The sequence below is a fragment of the Mustela putorius genome, unplaced genomic scaffold (assembly GCF_011764305.1).
Source record: "Mustela putorius furo isolate JIRA1106 unplaced genomic scaffold, ASM1176430v1.1 tig00000083_pilon_pilon_pilon, whole genome shotgun sequence".
NCBI classification, from domain to species: Eukaryota; Metazoa; Chordata; class Mammalia; order Carnivora; family Mustelidae; genus Mustela; species Mustela putorius.
This window is the reverse complement of record NW_025421273.1, coordinates 11,534,539-11,553,696: the sequence shown is the minus strand read 5'-3', so window position 1 is coordinate 11,553,696 and position 19,158 is coordinate 11,534,539. Positions and strand designations below refer to the sequence as shown.

General features: G+C 44.7%; 1 protein-coding gene across 1 annotated transcript in view; it reads left to right on the top strand.

Annotated features, from left to right (window-relative positions):
• Positions 1-19,158, top strand: part of POLN (DNA polymerase nu) — a 156,925-nt gene that overhangs the window by 58,509 nt on the left and 79,258 nt on the right. Inside the window, exons 11-15 of the mRNA XM_013045794.2 lie at positions 2,836-2,919; positions 3,405-3,500; positions 11,319-11,375; positions 12,274-12,327; positions 12,982-13,047. Coding sequence (XP_012901248.1) covers positions 2,836-2,919; positions 3,405-3,500; positions 11,319-11,375; positions 12,274-12,327; positions 12,982-13,047 — 357 coding nt within the window. The remainder of the gene's footprint in view (positions 1-2,835; positions 2,920-3,404; positions 3,501-11,318; positions 11,376-12,273; positions 12,328-12,981; positions 13,048-19,158) is intronic.

The following is a 19,158-nucleotide window of genomic DNA, read 5'->3' as shown; positions in this document are numbered from 1 at the left end:
TAAGTCTTTTATAATATATATTGAAAATCCTTTCTCCCAGTCCAGAGTTTGGCAAACAATAGTCTGAACCAAATTTATCCTGTGGCCTATTTTCATATGGCCTACAAGTTAAGAGTGGTTGTTACAGTTTTAAAAGACAAACATATAAAGATAAAGAAGAATACGGTGACAGGAGCCATATGTGCCTCATAGAACCTAAAATACTTTCCAACTCAGTCTAAGTCTGTGGCTTGTCTTTTCACTCTCTTAATAGTGGTATCTTTTGGTGAACAGAATCTCTTTATTATAATGAAATTCAGTGAGCCATTTTTTCAAATGTTTAAGAATTTTTATGTGCTGATCTCTTTTGTATGCCTTCTAGTAAAGATATTCTTCTGTGTTTTCTTCTATAAACTGTATTATTTTCAGCATATCATCCATTTCACATTAATTTTTCTATGTGGTATCAGGTATCATTAAGATTTTTCCCCCCAAGTTGATTTCTGTTTTTTTCAGTTGATTAAAAGTGCCATTGTTTCCCCCCACCGAATTACAGTAACATCTGTGTCATAAGTCAGATCAATACTATCAGAAGTTCAGAGAAAAGCAGAAGTAAAACCGCTGGAGCACTGAAGTAGTAATTAGCAAAATTTAATTGTACACAGAAAGACAGTTTACAAACCAAAACAAGCCATGGAGCAAGGCTCAGAGGTCTGATGTCATAAGCCCCTTATATGGTGTGGAGGCAAAGACTGGCTATTCTTCACAGTGGTGGACTACTGCAGTAGGATTTTGGGGAGCACAATTTGAGATTCACTTATGATTTTCAGAGGCACAAGCAAGAAACAACCCAGATCAAGTTAGCCTTGCTGATCTCCCAAAAGAGACTAACTGGAGCATTACTTGTAGGACAAGATGGGTTTCGTCTGCTTAGGGAATTTTCAAGGCTGGTCTCAGTGTATGTTTGATTTTTGTAATGTGGATCTTTTTCTGGACTCTGTTTTGTTTCATGGGGTTTTTTGGTCTATCCTGTGCTAATACTGCCCTGCCTTAGTTATGGTAGCTTTGTAATAATACGTCTTCATACCCTATGGTATGTCTTCCATCTTTGTGTTTATTCTATATGGTATTGTCTAGTTTTAAGTTCTTTGCATTGGCCATATAAAATTCTTTGATCTACTTTTTAAAAAAATCCTGTTGGAATTTTGATTGTATTTTCATGCATATGACAAAGGACTCCTATGCAGACTATAATAGAGAACTCATATCAATAAGAAAAAACCAGTTAACATAACTTTTAAATGGGTGACAATTTGAAATGAATTTACTCATGCGGCCATGCAGCCAGCACCTGCGCCTAGCTGAGCCCCACCCGAGGTGCTGATCCACTCCAGTGTGCTCTGTCATGCGGCAGCAGGTAACTGATACAAACTCTCTGAAAGGAGGGCTTGCCATGCCTGCTTTGTGGCCTGACTGGGCCTCCAGCCTCTGGCCCCACAGCCCCACTGGGCTTCCCCCTTGTTCTTCCTGCTGCTTTGCAGTGTGTATCTATTCCCGCTCTGAAGAGATGCTTGTGTTTTGTTTTGTTTCTTTTAGGAAACTATCTTTTTGTTTTTCTCTGTTTATTTATCCATTTCTTCCCGTGCCTGAACACGGGTGCATCATTGTGCAAGTTTACTGTGCCGTTTTAACTGGAAGCTCACACAGTTTGTTGATGGAGTTTTTGTTCCCTAAGGTATGGCTTACTCCTGAAGGAATCCATTATCTGTCCTTTAATGCTCTGCTCCTTGGTTTCTTTTTCTCATTTCTTTCTTTGACAACCAGGTTCTGGCATACTTTAACCGAGGCACGTGCTTCTGGCTTCTTTTCACCTAGATACTCCTTTTTTGTATCAGGTTCATTCTGTTCCTAACTTCTCTGGACCATCTTTGTAACTTCTTTCAAAATGTCGGCCTCAAGGCCGCCCTCTTCTGATGAAGGAGAGAATGCAAGTGATAGTTTACTGGGGTGGATTGGTTTAACCCCTGCTCTATTTTCTTTTACAATTATGTTTTTTTTTTTAAAGATTTTATTTATTTATTTGACAGGCAGAGATCACAAGTAGGCAGAGAGGCAGACAGAGAGAGAGAGGGAAGCAGGCTCCCCGCTGAGCAGAGAGCCCAATTAGATCATGACATGAGCTGAAGGCAGAGGCTTAACCCACTGAGCCACTCAGGTGCCCCATTTTTACAATTATGTTTTTAAGTCCTGGCTGCCTGCTGCTTTTCTTCTGATGGAAGTGGCAAGGGGGTGAGGGCTTACAAATTCAGCTCTGCCCCCCCCCCCCCGTACTGTGTCAGCTGATGCAGAGGACATGCTTAGATTGTTTTTCACCTGGGCCATCCATCCCTCCCCCACCTCAAGCCAGGCTGTGTTCTGTGTAGTTGGATGTGGCAGTTCAGAGCATGGTCCCTGGTGCCCCCTGTGACTGCTCTCTCTGCTGGGTGGGAGGGACCTACAAGGTCAATGGTCCTAACTCCTTTACCGTGGGACACCTTGGATGCTTTCAAGTTGGTGGTATGATGCTAGATCCCTTTTCTAGGAGTAATATTCCTAGAGAATTCATTCTTCCCTTATTTTGGTGTGTTACTTCCTATTTTGCTTCTTTCATTTTGCTTCCTGAGGTTTGGGAGAGGATGATTCTGTGAACCTGAGGTTTCCACTGTGAGTCAAAGGATATATTTTTAATATACATTTTGGTAAACATTTGGCTATTTTTAATTCTTATAATAACTTATGTTGGGAACTATTTGATGAGCAAATAAAATAATCTTAGATTGTGAAAAACATTAGTAAGATTATATATCACATTCACAGTCTCGTCTCAAGGAACTGGAGCAAGAAGCCCATTTTGTTGCAGGAGAGCGGTTTCATATAACAAGTAATAATCAGCTTCGAGAGGTAAAGGGAAATTTTGTTTCTTATAAAATATACTTCTGGGGTGCCTGGGTGGCTCAGTGGGTTAATGCCTCTGCCTTCGGCTCAGGTCGTGGTCTCAGGGTCCTGGGATTGAGCCCCGCATTGGGCTCTCTGCTCAGCCAGGAGCCCGCTTCCTCCTCTCTCCATGCCTGTCTCTCTGACTTCTTGTGGTCTCTATCAAATAGATAAATTAAAAAATCTTTTTAAAAAATACTTCTTAGGGGTTAAAGAGAGATTTAGTCTTAATTTATAAATATTATTTTATGTTTATTATCTGGAAAGTATGTAAGTTGTTCATGTTTTCTCACATTGAGATTCATTCCTTCAAAGCCTGCAAATCCAAGAACAGTATGAGATCAGAATTTGAGTGTTTGTAGCATCTAATTGGGTGGGCCTTCTGTGGCTGTGATGTTCAGTTTCTCTCAAAGCTGAGACCTGTCCATCACGTGTCCCTGCTTTTGTTGAAGATCCTCTTTGGCAAGCTAAAACTGCACCTGCGGAGTCCCAGGGAGACTCTTCCTAGAACAGGGCTGCAGAAACTCCCATCCACGTCAGAAGCTGTGGTAAGTTCAAAAACTGTCCCCTTTGTTTTTGAGACAGTAGCATGCCTCTACCACGTGTGAGTCACCCTCAGGCCTGCTTGTCCCCCTGCAGTGGGCTGTGCAGCAGGTATACCCCGCAGGGCTGCCCTCCTAGTTTGAACCATGAGGAAAAGTACAGTTTTCTGGAAGCAATCCACCAACTTCGTCATCTGCAAAGGACAATTAGGTGGAATTTTGTTCTGAAAACAAATGGTTGTCAGTCCAATCATAGCCTCTTAGAAGTTAAAGGCTGCCACTCCTTTTCTAGATTTATTTATTTATTTATTTAAAGATCCTATTTATTTATTTGACAGTCAGAGATCCCAAGTAGGCAGAGAGTCAGACAGAGAGGGGGAGGGGGAAGCAGGCTCCCCGCTGAGCAGAGAGCCCGATGTGGGGCTCGATCCCAGGACCCTGAGATCAAGTCCCGAGCTGAAGGCAGAGACTTAACAACTGAGCCACCCAGGTGCCCCTAGATATATTTATTTTTTAAAAAATATAGATGTGGAAGGTTTTTACTTTTTTTTAAAAAGATTATTTATTTATTTGTTTGTTTGTTTGTTTATTTGTCAGAGAGAGAGAGAGAGGGAGAGGGAGAGAGCGCACAAGCCAGGGGAGCATCAGGCAGAAGGAGAAGCAGGGAGTAGTCTGCTTCAGGACTTATCCAGAATCCTGAGATCGTGATCTGAGCCAAAGGCAGGCACTTAAGCAACTGAGCCACCCAGGCATCACCCTAGATTTATTTTAGAAAATTTGAGCTACCTTTCCCTTAAGAAGAGCCTGTTTGATAAACAGGGAGGAGTGAGAGTCTGCTCTGTTGGAATGAGACACTGGGTGGCTTAGTGGGTTGAGTAGTCCTCAACTTTGATTTTGGCTCAAGTCGTGGTCTTGGAGTAGTAGGATCAAGCCCCCAGTTGGGTTCTGCACTCAGGAGGAATGTGCTTGGGATTCTTTGCCTCTCCCTCTTCTGCTTGTTCTGTAAGCTAAATCAATGAATCTTTAAAAGATAAATGTTTTTTTAAAAAATGGACGAGTATAAATAGATGTTCAGAATCCAGTGAGTAAGATTCATGAGGGCATGCAGAGTAGACATCAATAAGTAGACTTGGTTTTTGTTGTTGTTGTTTTTGTTTTTAAGATTTTTTTTTTATTATTCATTTGAGAAAGAGAGAGAGAAAATGACTGGGGGCATAGTAGTGGCAGAGGGTGAAGCAGGGAGCAGGAGGTGGGGCTGGATCCCAGGACCCCGAGATCCTGACCCAGGTGCCCCTGCAAGTGAACCTGGGTTGCTACAGTGAGAGCCAGCTCTGGGGGCGCATCTTGTGCTCTGCGTGCTGCATTCAGCGTCAGACTTAGCCGCAGCCTCCCTCCCTATGCACATGGCCAGTCCAGCCCTGCACGTTCTGCCCATGTCTTCCCTGCTGGAGCCCTGTGTCTTCTGACAGTCCCCATGTGCAGCCCTTGGGGTCCTGGGGGCAGTTCTGTGCATCACAGACATCTGCAGAGTGATGTGTCCCAAAAGGGGTTTGAATTTGCCTCCTTCGGTGCCCCCTGGGTGGAGACCCCTCATCCTTCCGCATCCTTGGGAGCCAGTAAGGGGCAGAGCAAGGACAGTGGCATTAGCTACCACATCCTCCTGCATGGCTAGGGCATGCTGACTCCTCTGTGCCTCAGTGTCCTGATCTGTAAAAGAAGGATAATAACAGTCCTTTCCCTACAGCAATCTTGTGAGTTTTCAACAAGTGTGTGTATGTGTGCCTGTGTGTGAAGCAGTCCTTAGGACCATGCCTGACATGAGCTCTCAGAAACCAGCAAGTCCTGACTGTAATTATCAGCTACTTCATCCAGAAACCTACAAGTCACCTTGGATCTTCTTCCAGCCTCACCTGCAGCAAGCCTTACCGTCTCTGCCTGCAAACATCAGTCTGGAATTGGCTCTGTTAGTCCTTGCAGCCACCCCCTCAGTCACCTCCCACTCACAGCCTGGCACGGCCCCCTCGGCCGCCTCCCATCTGCTCTCCCCCTGCTGTTTATGCATCAAGTCCAGGCAGAGCCTCCCCTGATGTACATTCCAGGGGCTTTCTGTGACCCCTAGGTTCATGTCCAGGCCCTCCAGTGTGTCCATAGCGCCTTCTCAGGCCCCCTCGCTCCCAGCGCTCCTGAGCAGCACACTGCTCTTCGCAGGTTCCGCGCGGGCCCTGTGCCAGTCTGCAGCCTCTTCTAGAGTTTGTGCAGTGGCTTTCAGGGAGGCCTCCCCAGGCCACACAGACAGCAGCAAGGCCCCTGGCACGACCTGTGTCTTCCCTCAGACTGGTTTCCTGTGCCTAAAGTTATCTTAGCTCCTGGTGGGCTTATCGCTCTAGGCTATAAGCTCTGCAGATCCAAGCCCAAGATTGACTGTTTGTCGCCTCTCCAGAGCCAAGCAGCCCTCACCAGCATAGTTGTCTGCTGTTAACTCACGGAGCTCAGGGACCGCATGGAGCAGGCTCCATCTTTCACACCCACGTGGCAGAGGGCCACCTCCTGAAAGGTGGAGCAGCAGCGGTAGCTGGGAAAGCCGCATGCTTGGCCTCATGGGGCCCGGAGCTGAGGGTCTCTGGCTGATTTATTCTCCATCCTGGCACCAGCTGGCAGTGTTGCCCTTCCCTCTGCTGCTCTTTAGCTCTTCCAGGTACCTGGCAACTAAGGAGATGGAACTCTCCTCTGGTGTTGGTGTGCTTTCGCGTAGATTTTTTACAAAGACATGATCGAGGTAAATCATACTAACCTCTTTTATTTAACTGACCAAGGCATACTACTTTGTGCATTTTAAAAAAAGATGAACTTTTACTAGGGAGCACATGTACATGGTTCCAAATTCAAAATGAAGACTCCTCTCTTCTTTCCTTCATCCTTTCCGTTCCCCTTCCTGTGGGGAGGGATGTGGACTTCAGGTGAAATGTGTAGCCTCAAACAGTTCAAACAAGAGCACAACTATGATCTTAGATACGGTTTTATTAGGCGTTTATTTTTATTAAATCTTATATTTTATTTCACAGCAATATTGAGCAGAAGGTACAGAGAAGTTTCATATACTGCCTTCTTTCCACGGCCAGCACACTCTCCCCGCCACCCTCTCTCCCACTGTCAGCACCCCCCCACACTGGGACCATTTGTTACATTCAGTGAACTTCCACTGACAAGTCATCATCATCCAAAGTCCATACTATATCTCCAGGGTCACCCTTTGTGTTATACATTCTATGGGTTTGGACAAATGTGTAATGACGGGTGTCTGCCACTCTGGTATCATGCAGAGTACCTTCACTGCCCTAAACACCCTCGTGCTCCACATGTTCCCCCTTCACCCCACCCCTGCCCCAATATTTTCACTGTCCCCATAGTTTTGCCTTTTCTAGAATGTCCTGTAGATGGAACCCATATAGTGTGCAGCCTTTTCAGACTGACTTCTTTCCCTCAGATTTGTGCATTTCAAGTTCTTCATGTCTTTTCCTAGTTGATAGCTCATTTCTTTCTTTTTTTTTTTTTTTAAGATTTTTATTTTATTTGACAGAGGTCACAAGTAGGCAGAGAGTCAGGCAGAGAGAGAGGGAGAAGCAGTCTCCCTCCACTGAGCAGGGAGCCCAATGCGGGGCTCGATCCCAGGACCCTAAAATCATGACCTGAGCCGAAGGCAGAGGCTTAACCCACTGAGCCACCCAGGCGCCCCTGATAGCTCATTTCTTTTCAATGATCCATTGTCTGGATGGACCCCGGTTATTACCCATTCACCTACTGAAGGACATCTTGGTTGCTTCCAAATTTTGGCAATGAGGAAGAAAGCTGCTCTAAACATCTGTGTACAGGTTTTTGTGTGGACTGAAGTTTTCAGCTCCTCTGGGTAAATACCAAGGAGCATGATTGCTGGATCATATGGCAAAAGTATATTGAATTTTTTAAGAAACTGACAAACTACTTCCCAAAGTGACTACACCTTTCTGCCTTCCCACCAGGTGGATGAGAGTTCCTATGGCTTCACACCCTTGCCAGCATGTGGTGTTGTCAGGGCTTTGGATTCTGCCTGTCCTAACAGATGTGAGCTATGTCCTGAAAAGTCAGGACATACAAGGCAGCCTTGTTAATAGGCTGTCACTGGGGATGCCTGGGTGGCTCAGTGGTTAAGCCCTGCCTGCCTTCAGCTCAGTTCATGATCCCAGGGTCCTAGGATTGAGCCCCACTTTGGGGCTCACTGCTCTGCGGGGAGCCTGATTCTCCCTCTGCCTGTTGCTCCCCTCTGCTTGTGCACACGCGCATTCTCTCTCACACACAAATAAATAAAATCTTTTAAAAAATGAAAAAATACGAATTCATTGAAGGAAAAATGAAAAATTATGCAACATACTGAAAATGACTATAAAAAAATAAGCTGTCACTGCAGTGTGGGGACAGAAATCTCTGTGGTCCAGGTGACAGGTGTGAAGATGGAGTAGTGGACGAATTTCCAGAGAATTTCTGGAGCAGGAAGGAACTCTGTGAGTGAGAGTTCATGTGAGTGTCAATAGAAGATTGTGGAGTAGCTCTTGGTTTTCTTAGCTGTGCAACTGAGCAGAGAGAAAATGCCACTACCCAGGGAAAACTAGGAGAGGAGCAGTTTACTGGGCAGGGGTGGGAGGTGGGGTATCAGTCAGGCATTCACTCTCAGACATATTAAGACAGAGGTGTTCACAAGACACAGGCACGGAGATATCACGGGAGCAGTTGGGTCCACTGTTAGTCTTGTGCTGGAAGTGGTCAGCCAGTTTTTAGTAAAATTGCCCTGGGATGGTAATCCCCTACCCTGGACAGAGCTTTGGAAAAACATTCACGACCAGGCTGACAACTGAACCACAGAATTGTGTCTGCCAGGCCCAAGCATGTTTTTGAAGCTCCCGGCTGTTTCTCATAAGCCAGCCAACATTGATAAGCACAGAACCGAATGCTGAGAAACTGACACTTAGAGGTCAGGGAAAGAGGAGGCGCCCACAAGAGACTACGGAGTGGCCATGGGGAGAAGGGAGCTGAGAAGAATGTGCTGTTAGGAGCCAACACGGAGCATGTGATAAGGCTCCCTGGCCAGTCCGTGGCTGCAGAACTGCCTCTGATCGCAAACCAGCGCTAGTAGGGCTTGCTCCACGGTTGGATGAGATCAAATACTTATATCTTTCAAGCGTTCTCAGACGGCTCAAGTAGAGATATACAGAGAGACTGTGGTTGGAAAGTTATTTTGTGAGTAAGGTATCCAGATAAGGGGAACTAGTCCATCTTAAGCAATTTTCTTTGCTAAGTGTTTTCATGTACTTCCATGCCCCTGGGGATAACTTTGCTAAGTAAAGGGCAATTCTGGATCGCACTGAGGTCAGGTGCCCCCCACCCCGGGCAGTGCCTACTCCCACAGCACCAGCTCTCTGGTTTACAACTGTGGCCAGCCAAAACCCTTGGGTCCTCAGTCTTTATTCAAACAGACCATGATACAACTTTATGCCTTACACCGTTAGAGGAGTGTATGGCCTCAGTTACCCCAGCCTGGTCTATAGACTCAGAACAATCTTTTTTTCTTAAGATTTTATTTATTTGACAGACAGAGATCACAAGCAGCTAGAGAGGCAGGCAGAGAGGGGGGAAGCAGGCTCCCCGCTGAGCAGAGAGCCCCATGCAGGGCTCAATCCCAGGACCCTGAGATCATGACCTGAGCCGAAGCCAGAGGCTTTAACCCACTGAGCCACCCAGGCGCCCCTAGATTCAGAACAATCTTAGCAGCAGTATTTTGGAGAAGCTGGCAAGCTGATTCCAAAATTGCCACAGAAATGCAAAAAACTAAGAGCCAGTGTGATCTTGGAAAGCACTTCTGGAGGACTTAGTCCATTGGACCTCAAGACTAACCCTAAATCAATGGGGATTGCCAGGAACTAAGTAGCACAGTGTAGTGTCGACAGGAGCATGAATAAATAGACCAGCGGACCTTGTGTGGGGAGTCCACACACTCGTATGATAGGCACGATCTCTGAGAGGGTGGCTCTGCAGAGTAGTGAGTAAGGATGGCTCGTTCCATAAATGGCCCTATTTCACAGCATACGCAAAAATAAACCCCAAATGAGCTGTACATCTAAATATGAAAGGCAAAAACAACAAAGACTATAGAAGATACCGTAAGGGAACATCCTCAAGACCCTGCAGTAGGTGAATATCCCTAAGAAGGATACAGGATGCATTACCCATGCAGTAAAAGACGGATACATTGGACAAGAGTAGAGTTTAGAATCTCTGTTAATGAAGAGATTCCATTAAACAATTAAATAAGAAAGTCACAGAGGGCAGAGAGATTTCCAGTAAATTTAATCGGCTGAAGAAACTGCTGTCCAGAATAACAAATACCCACAAATCATTGGGGGAAAAAAGACACACAAACCAATTCTTTAAATGGGCAACAGACATGAACAGGGGTTTAATGAGGGAAGATACCTACTTAATCAATGAGCATGTGAATATGGTCCTACTACAGTCGTCATTGAGGAAATACATACACAACTACTGTGCAGTATCACAACACAATTACCAGAGTGGCTAACATTAGCATTGGGACATGTGTTAGCAAAGATGTGGGGCAACTGGATCACCCACCATACTGACAGGGTACAGATGGGTGCCTTCACTTGGGAGAACTGGCTGGTGGTGTCTCTGCTGTGATTGGCCCTGCGATTCCATTCCTCTCTGTGTTTCTACTCAGCAGAACCACGGACATTATGTTAACCAAAATCCAGGCTCCAGAGTGTTCACAGCAGCACTAGTCATCATGGCCTGTAAACAAGTTATTAGTGTCCATCAAGGATAAAACCTAGTTGTCCTACATTCACACAGTTGAAGACAGGAGTACAAGTAAATGAAATGCTGCTTCATACAACACAGATGAATGTTAAAACCACCATTCTGAACAAAAGCCTCACACAGTGTCTGTCCCCTTCCTTTGATACGAAGTTTGAAAGCTGGGAAAAGTGGCCTTCATGGTGGAGGTCAGTGTGGTGGTTACCTATAGGGGAGGGGTGGGACGCGCAGGGCACCTGGAGTGTTCTGTGTGCATGGCCTTACCCCAGCGTGTTCACTTTGTGGTAATTGAACAAATCATGTTCTTATGATCTTGAGTCATCCTGAATGTAATATTTTGGCCTTTTTTTTTTTTTTTAAGATTTTTATTTATTTATTTTGACAGAGAGCTAGAGATCACAAGTAGGCGGAGAGGCAGGCTCTCCTCTGAGCAGGGAGCCCAATGCGGGGCTGATCCCAGGACCCTGGAATCATGACCTGAGCGAAAGGCACCTGCTCAACTAACTGAGCCACCCAGGCGCCCCATATTTTGGCCTTTTAAAATTAGTTAAAATCCGTAATCCTATTCTGAGATTACCTCCCTGACATTATGCCCGGATAACTGTGATTGAAATGTTGGATGTTCCTAAACTCTTGAGTTACACATTTGGAGGTATTTTCTTAGTGTATTCTCCTGTATGGTATTTTGCATATCCTGGATTTGGATTCCATGAATTTAATCTTGGAAGCAATCTTATTCCAAGCCTGTGTTAAGGGCCTTTAGCTCCCATATGGACGGCAGTGATTTTATAAGGGATTTAGATTAAGACACTTGAAAACTACATTTATTATGAATCTTCACTTTGGAAAATATGGTCAATACGACCATTTATTATTAGGACTTTCTCCAGCTGAAAATAAGTGTTCAAAATGTTAAAATTAAATGAAGGAATTATATTGGTGACATTTATTCTCATTTTTCAGTTAAGTGCTCTGCAGGACCTTCATCCATTACCCAAGATAATTTTGGAATATAGACGGGTAAGTTTCCTTTGTGAGTGAGTGAGTTGGTGAGGGAGGGGGCCATCTGGCACCGGCCCTGAAAAAAGCCATCAGTCCATGATCATGGCAGTAGCGCTGGCAGTGTTCCAAGGGGGACAGAGCTCATTCAGGTGACTTGGTACCTGCACTGCTCTCATGCACCTCACTCGGCTGGAGCCATCGGGTCCCACAGGACGAGGATGGATGAAGGCGGGGAGGGGATGTGTTTTGTCATCAGGTGGCTTCGCTGTGGGCTAGACTCCACCAGCAGAGTTCAGAAGCCTCTTGAGGGCCTCCGCCTACTCCCCAGCCCTGGGCCTGGTGAGGTTCCCCGCTCTTCTCTCAGCATGGTGGTGCCCTTGTTCGCTGGCGCACCCCCTTATTCCTCAGCAGCCCGCACTTCCTCTGTCCATGCACCTGCATGTGTTCTCTGCTGTTGGTGAGCCGTGGCCATAACTTGGGCCGCCGCCTGTACCATCAGTCTGCCATCCCCTGAACCTGCGGCCTGCTGCTCTCCTGAGGTATGGCAGCTGACAGGGCTTGGTCATGGCACCAAACAGCCTTCTCTTGAAGGGACAAAATGACTAGAGAACTAAAGGCACCCTAGGGGACGCAGGAGGACAGGTACCCACAACGACGCTCCATTTATCTCTGCAACATTTCTGTGAGAAGAATGATTCCAGAATTATTCCAGAAAAGGGCGTAGGGTGCCATCTTTCTCTGTGCATCATTGTTGTTTAATTCTGGGTCCCGCACGAGCCCGTTGCAGGGCCTCCTGAAGTCATCAGAGTGGACACGTGAGTGGCGCATGCCCAGCACTCTGTGAAACACGTCTGTGACGCTGGTTCCTGCTTGATGCTTAAACAAGAAAGTGATTACTTCTGTCTGTGTTACCTAGGTTCACAAGACCAAGTCAGCCTTTGTGGATGGATTACTAGCTTGCATGAGAAAGGTAATGGAGCTAAACGAGATCCTGTGCTCAGGAATGTGGTTTCCATGGGGCCTCAGAGACCTATACAATTTCCTGAAATTTTAGTTAACAATGAAATCACCAAATATGCTTGAGCTGTGAGCTGTGATTTGTTATTAGCTGGTCTCTTTATAGCCTGAGTTGGCATCATGCCTTCAGGCCTGGAGCTGCACATACGCGGGAGCCCTGGGGCTGCCCAGGCACTGTGACACCTGTCACCACACCTCTGCCCGCACCCAGTGCAGGGAAGCAGGAGGAGGAGGCTGCCAGCAGAGGCGTTCTGTCTGGGCCCCCGTGCAGGCTGCAGACCCCCACTTGGAGTCCATGTGGTGTCCCCACAGCACATGGCCCTCCTCTCCCCATGCTCAGGGGCTTGAAGGTACCCAAAGACCCACATGTCCTTTTGCTGCTTCTGCCCAGGGTGGAGGACCCTTCTTGTTGGCCAGCAGTTGGCTGATGCCCAGGGGCCTCTCAGGGTTGAGGGCTTTGGGCCAGCGGCTTGTGGACATCTGCAGGAGAGCAGTGAGTGCTGTGTGCTGTGAGCAGGGAGACTGTGAGCAGGGCCCGTGGGCCCGTGTATTCTTGACTTCACACGGCATTGCCTACACTGAAACTGATTCTTCCTAACTGACAAAGGGTTCCATTTCCTCTACGTGGAATCAGACGGGAACTGTGACTGGAAGACTTTCAACCCGGCACCCGGTAAGTTAGCACTCCTTGGCAGATGCCAGCTTCAGTGCCTCAGAGCTGACTTTCTGCCTATCTGTGGATTTGCCTTCTCTTTCTGAGAGCAGGCATCCCATGTTGATGGGTGTGCTTTGCTCTGTTGACCCATTCAGCTGATCCTCATTTAGCACCTGCTTGTTTGGGGAACAGAGCGGGGGAACAAGACGTGTGCTCCCTGCCTTCACAAAGTGTTGAGTTAGTAACGGGTCCTTTCCATCCAGAGAGTCATGCGTGCTGGGGGTGAGGGCCCAAAGGACACCCTGTTCCCACTCCCCCTTGCTTATCTTCAAACTTGGACTGGACGGGAGGCTTCTGAGGTCCAAAAATGTGTTGAGATGTCTGATGCTCTGATGACCTCCTCCATTTCTTTGTTGTTGTTCCAGGCTGTCTCTGATGAAAAAAGTGTAATACCCTTGAATTTATGATGCAGCTCTAATAATACTCAAAGCAATTAGCTTTTAAATGGCTTTATATTTTTTAATTAAAGATGACTCATTACTGATTTTTCATTGCAGGCCACTTCCTCAAGTATAGAAATGTAAACAAACAAATAAACAAAAACTAGTAAAAGTCTCCTATTATCCCACCATGCAGAATTAACTGTGGTTAGCATTTTGGCATCTATCTTTGTTGACTTTTTGCTAAGTACTCATATTTTTTTTCTAAGTACTCATATTTATAAAATACTGTTTTTCTACCAAAATAAAACCCCACTTTAATTTTATACTTTTCAGTTTCATTTATGATGTCTTGATATCATACATTAATACTAACTTGAATCTATATTTAGATTTAAACATTGGAATTATTTAAATATATGAGTTAAATACATTAATTATTTAAATATGCACTATAAAAATATATATACATATGAGTATATATGTGACAAATTCAAATACTTTGGATGTATGTAGAATAAAACATTTCGATGCCCTTTCCTTCCCCTCACAACATGTCTGTCTACCCCATGGGTCCCCTGTCATGGGTCTGGACTGCATCTCTCCAGCCTTTACCTGACCTTTACGTGTGTGGGTATCCAGTGCTCACGACAGGGGGTGGTGCGGAGCTGGGCAGACTCACACATGGCAGGAGCTGCAGCCCTGCTCAGGGCCCTATGCTCTCTGGACTTTTCACCCATCTTAGCAAGGTCTTTCTTTGGATGCCCCACTTTAGAGACGTCTTCTGTGGTCTGTATTGGCTTACCACTAGCAGGACTAACACTGGTGCCTCTTCTGAAGGCAGGTGCCTGCTGCACCCTTTCTCTTAGCTGCTGCTGCTTCTCATCAAAGAGTAATTCCGGAGTTCTCCTGCGAAAGTGCCCCCTTTGTGAGGTCCTTGCTGGTGCCTATACGGGGTTGTAAGTTTGTATTTTCTATCTCATTTCCAGATTAATATCTTGCTGTGTTTTATCCTCTTCCAGAAATCTCCAGTACCTCTGGTTTATGGGTAGCACTCCTCTGTTTTATGGGTAGCACTTTTTAGTGACATTCTTGTTTTATTTATTTATTTTCTATCATTTCAAATGAATTTTTGGAAGGAGAAGGTATAAACATAATGCATGCATTTTGCCACTACCTTCCACTTGAAGTCCACATCTTCATTTTTAACAGCTGCTTTATACTCCCCTTGATGACTGGCCCTGGTGATGGTCATTTAGATTGTTTTCAGTTGTACTTATTTTATACAGAGATGCCACAAACATACCTGTATGTATATTTTTGGAACATTTTTCTAATGATGTCTATAGGATTCCTAAAGATGGAATTCCTGAGTCAAAGAATATGTGTATTTTTAGGGCTTTACGTTATGAGTTGTGTTTCTTACCTTGTTAGTGGGAGCACTTTCTTTCCAACTGTGTCCATCCTGAGTGGAAGTAGAAGCCCCCATGTGGTCATTTTCATCCACCTAAAACCCTCATTCTTTGTGTTCTCTTAGCATTGAGCACTTCATTGTTCAGTATTTGCTTTATCAAAACTCAGTCTAGTGCCATCCTAGATGTTCCCTGTACTTGCCTGATGGTCACTACACGGGGTTTAACTGCCTCTTGACCTCTGTTTACCCCACTACATTGTATGTTCCATGAGAACGGGGACTTTTTTACCTCTTTTGTTGACTTACCCCCCAGGCCTGGCTCTGTACCTGGAGCCCACCTGGTAGGCACCAAGTACTTACTGAGTGAGAACCTGGACAAGTGAGCCACTCTTGAGTTGCCCTCCTATGTCTCAAAGTCACATGGTATGGGATCATCATTGGGATTGCAGGTGTTAACAGTGTAGGCCCAGCCTCTTCCTTGAGCAGGACAGTCATGTTCTCCACCCTAGCTGGGATCTGGTCAAGAACCTCAATTCTCCTCTTCCCTTGACTTGGATCTTTTAGGATTCATACCTGTCCATCTTTGTTTTGTGTGTCTCTCTTGGACCCATCATATTTTTACGAAGGCCTGCTTCTGAGCAGGGGCAGAGGACCTCTCTGTTCCCTCGCACTTGCCAGGAGCCACGTTCTCACCGTATCTTCATCTCCTAATACTTTCTTGTTGGTCATGGCTTCAGATGCCCCTCCAGAAACATTCTGTGTCAACAGGCTAGTTTTTGTCACTGTCCTCGTGTCCCCAGAGTGCTGCTTGCACTGAGTGGTTCTGGGTCTGAATTCACCCACGTTTCATAATTCAAAATATCTGACCTCACCCATTGTATTGTTACAAATTCTTTAATATCCTGGCTCTTCGGTCTTCTTCTAGGTTAGTTTTTAAAAGTTCCTAAAAGGGGCACCTGGGTGGCTCAGTGGGTTAAGCCACTGCCTTCGTCTCAGGTCATGATCCCAGGGTCCTGGGATCGAGCCCTGCATCGGGCTCTCTGCTCGGTGGGGAGCCTGCTTCCTCCTCTCTCTCTCTGCCTGCCTCTCTGCCTACTTGTGGTCTCTGTCTTTCAAATGAATAAATAAAATCTTAAAAAATAAAAAAATAAAAAAAAATAAAAGTTCCTAAAATGTTACAGCTTTAAAATATATTTTTTGGGCGTCTAGAGATCCATGTATGATTTAGCTTTGGCTCCTTAGTGAGTGCTCTTCCTCCTAGTTTCTTCATTTTCCTAATTCTGTGTCTGTTATCTTGTTAGCATGTTTGCACTAGCTTTTTTGGTATCTAACTGAGTTGGAGACAAGTTAAGATTTTTTTATATAATGGTGAACGCTTTGATATAATTTGTGATTCCCCTCATGATTTTCCTTGCCTTAAGGCTATTCTTTTTACCTCTGTTTAGGTCCCTTTTCTGCCCCTTGATCCCTGAACACATCTTCCTGCAGCCTGACCTTCTTGGCCTGATCATTGCCTGCTCTTCTGGCAGCAGCTCAGGGAATATGTCCATCAGGAAGCATCATCTGACAGCCTCCCCCAACCCAAAGCTCAGCAAGAGGCCCCTCTCCCTGTGAAAAAGGCATGGCACCAATATAATGAACACATGTGTGTCCATCATTCATTCTAAGAGCTTAAATGTTACTTGGGTGCATTTAAAGCTCCTGTTCTGCTCTTTTCCCAAGTTGGTTGGTTTCTTTCTTTCTTTCTTTTTTAAAGATTTTATTTATCCATTTGACAGAGATCACAAGTAGGCAGAGAGGCAGGCAGAGGGGGTGGGGAAGCAGGCTCCCTGCTGAGCGGAAAGCCCGATGTGGGGCTCCATCACAGGATCCTGGGATTATGACCTGAGCTAAAGGCAGAGGCTTTAACCCACTGAGCCACCCAGGCGCCCCCGGTTTCTTTCTACCTTAAAGTTAATGTTTGCCATCCTGTCCAGTCTTTACTACAAATAGACACACGTGTGTGTGCACACACACACACACACTTAAATAGATGGATGTATATGTACATATGTGTGTACATATATATCTCTAAATTATATTTTTTTACTGTTTTTAAACTTTATATAAATGGTATCAATTCATACTTATATAAGTTGCTGTTTTCTTTTTTCTCTTTTTTTTCAAATATTTTATTTGAGAAAGAGCAGGAGCAGGGGGGAGGGGCAGTGGGAGATGGAGAGAGCTGAACAGGGAGCCTGGCGCAGGGCTGGATCCCAGGATCCTGGGATCACAATCTGAGTGGAAGGCAGATGCTTAACCAACTGAGTCAGCCTAGTGCCCTATAGCTTGCTGTTCTCATTCAACGTTATGTTTTTGAGATTTATCCACACTGGCTGAAGTAGCACTAGTCCATTTATCTGGACTACTATATAGTATTTCATTGTATAAACATACTAGATGTTTTCCAGATTTCCACTATTAGAAACAATTCTGCAAGAATTTAAAATAATGCTGTGATATATATTCTTAGACACATGCCAGGGTTTCCCCTCCTGGTTACTCTTGTTGCCTGGCCAGAGGGCATGCTGGGTACTGCTTTCCTGACATCACCTGGCACTCTCCAGGGGGTGGAAAGGCACCCCCCCCCACCTGCAGCTTTGGAGAGAGCTCCGTGCTGTTCCACAATGTCTGCTGCTCTTGATGTTTCCACACATTCTAGTCTTTGCCGCTTGGATGCATGTGAATTAGTCTTTATTGTGGTTTAAGATTCAGGTTTCTTTGCAGTTTCTTCAGTGACTTGCTTATTTCTTTTGCCCATTTTCAATTAACAGTTTGTCTTTCCTTATTAATTTGTAAAATTTCTTTATATTTTATGGATACTAGTCTTTCATTTACTTACATAAATATCTTCTCTTAGTCTGTTTTGGATGTTTTTATGTTGTGTTTGATGAAGTTGAATCACAGGTGTTTTCTGTGTTAATATCAACTTCATACTCTTTTCTTTATGGTTTTAATGCTTTGTGTCTTTTAAAGAACTTTTTTTTTTTTTTTTTAACACAGAGATCCTCATGATACTCTAATTCTCTTTTAATTGTTTTAGGGCTTTGCTTTTTACATTGGGTCTGCAGTCCCTCTGGAATTTGCATTTATACAGGTGAAAGGGAGAGATCCCATTATGTTCCCATCTGAATAACTGCTTGTTATAACTCTGGTTACAGTAAGCTGTTGGAATAACTTACAGTAATTTGCAATGCCTTTATCCTTGAATTTTGATAGATGCTGGGTCTGTTTCTAGGCTCTCAGTTTTGTGCCCTTGGTCCATTTGTCTATTCTTTTTTTTTAAAGATTTTATTTATTTATTTGAGACATCACAAGTAGGCAGAGAGGCAGGCAGAGAGAGAGAGGGAAGCAGGCTCTCCACTGAGTAGAGCCCAATGTGGGGCTCGATTCCAGGACCCTGAGATCATGTCCTGAGCCTAAGGCAGAGGCTTAACCCACTGAGCCACCCAGGTGCCCCCATTTGTCTATTCTTACACGATTTTAATTTAAGATAGTTTCACTGGAAATTTTCATCCCCAGATTATCCTCAGCTTAACCTACAATATCACTTACTCCCTTGCTGTAGTGTTTGCCTTCCTTCTGCTATACACTCTTCGAGTTGTCTCAACATTTTATCCCAGAAATGGGCTCAGTGTCTACCATATGATGGGTGGTCACAAAATGTTTTTGAAATAATGAATAAAATTAATCACCACACTAAGTCTAATTACCCTGTCGTGACCCCCTTAACTTAGTTCATCTACTCCCCAGTTGCCTTGCCCCTCTGATAATCATCAACCTGTTCTCTGTATCTATGAGTTTAATTTTCTTTTGTTTGTTCTTTTGTTTTATTTTTAGGTTCCATAGATAAGTGAAATCATATGGTATTTGTCTTTCTCTGACTTATTTCACTTAACATAATGCCCTCAGGATTCATCCATGTTGTCACAAATGGTGAGAGCTCCTTCTTTTTATGGCTAACATTCCATAATAAATACATACCATATCTTCTAAATCCATTCGTCCATCAATGGACACTTGGACTGCTTCCATATCTTAGCTATTGTAAATAATGCTACAATAAACATAGGGATGTATGTGTCTTTTCAAGTTCATGCTTTTGTTTTCTTCAGGCAAATACCCAGTAGTCGAATTGCTGCATTATATGATAATTCTATTTTTATATCTTTGGGGAGTCTCTACCATGTTTCTACAGTGGCTGCACCAATTTCCGTTCCTATTAACAGTGTACAA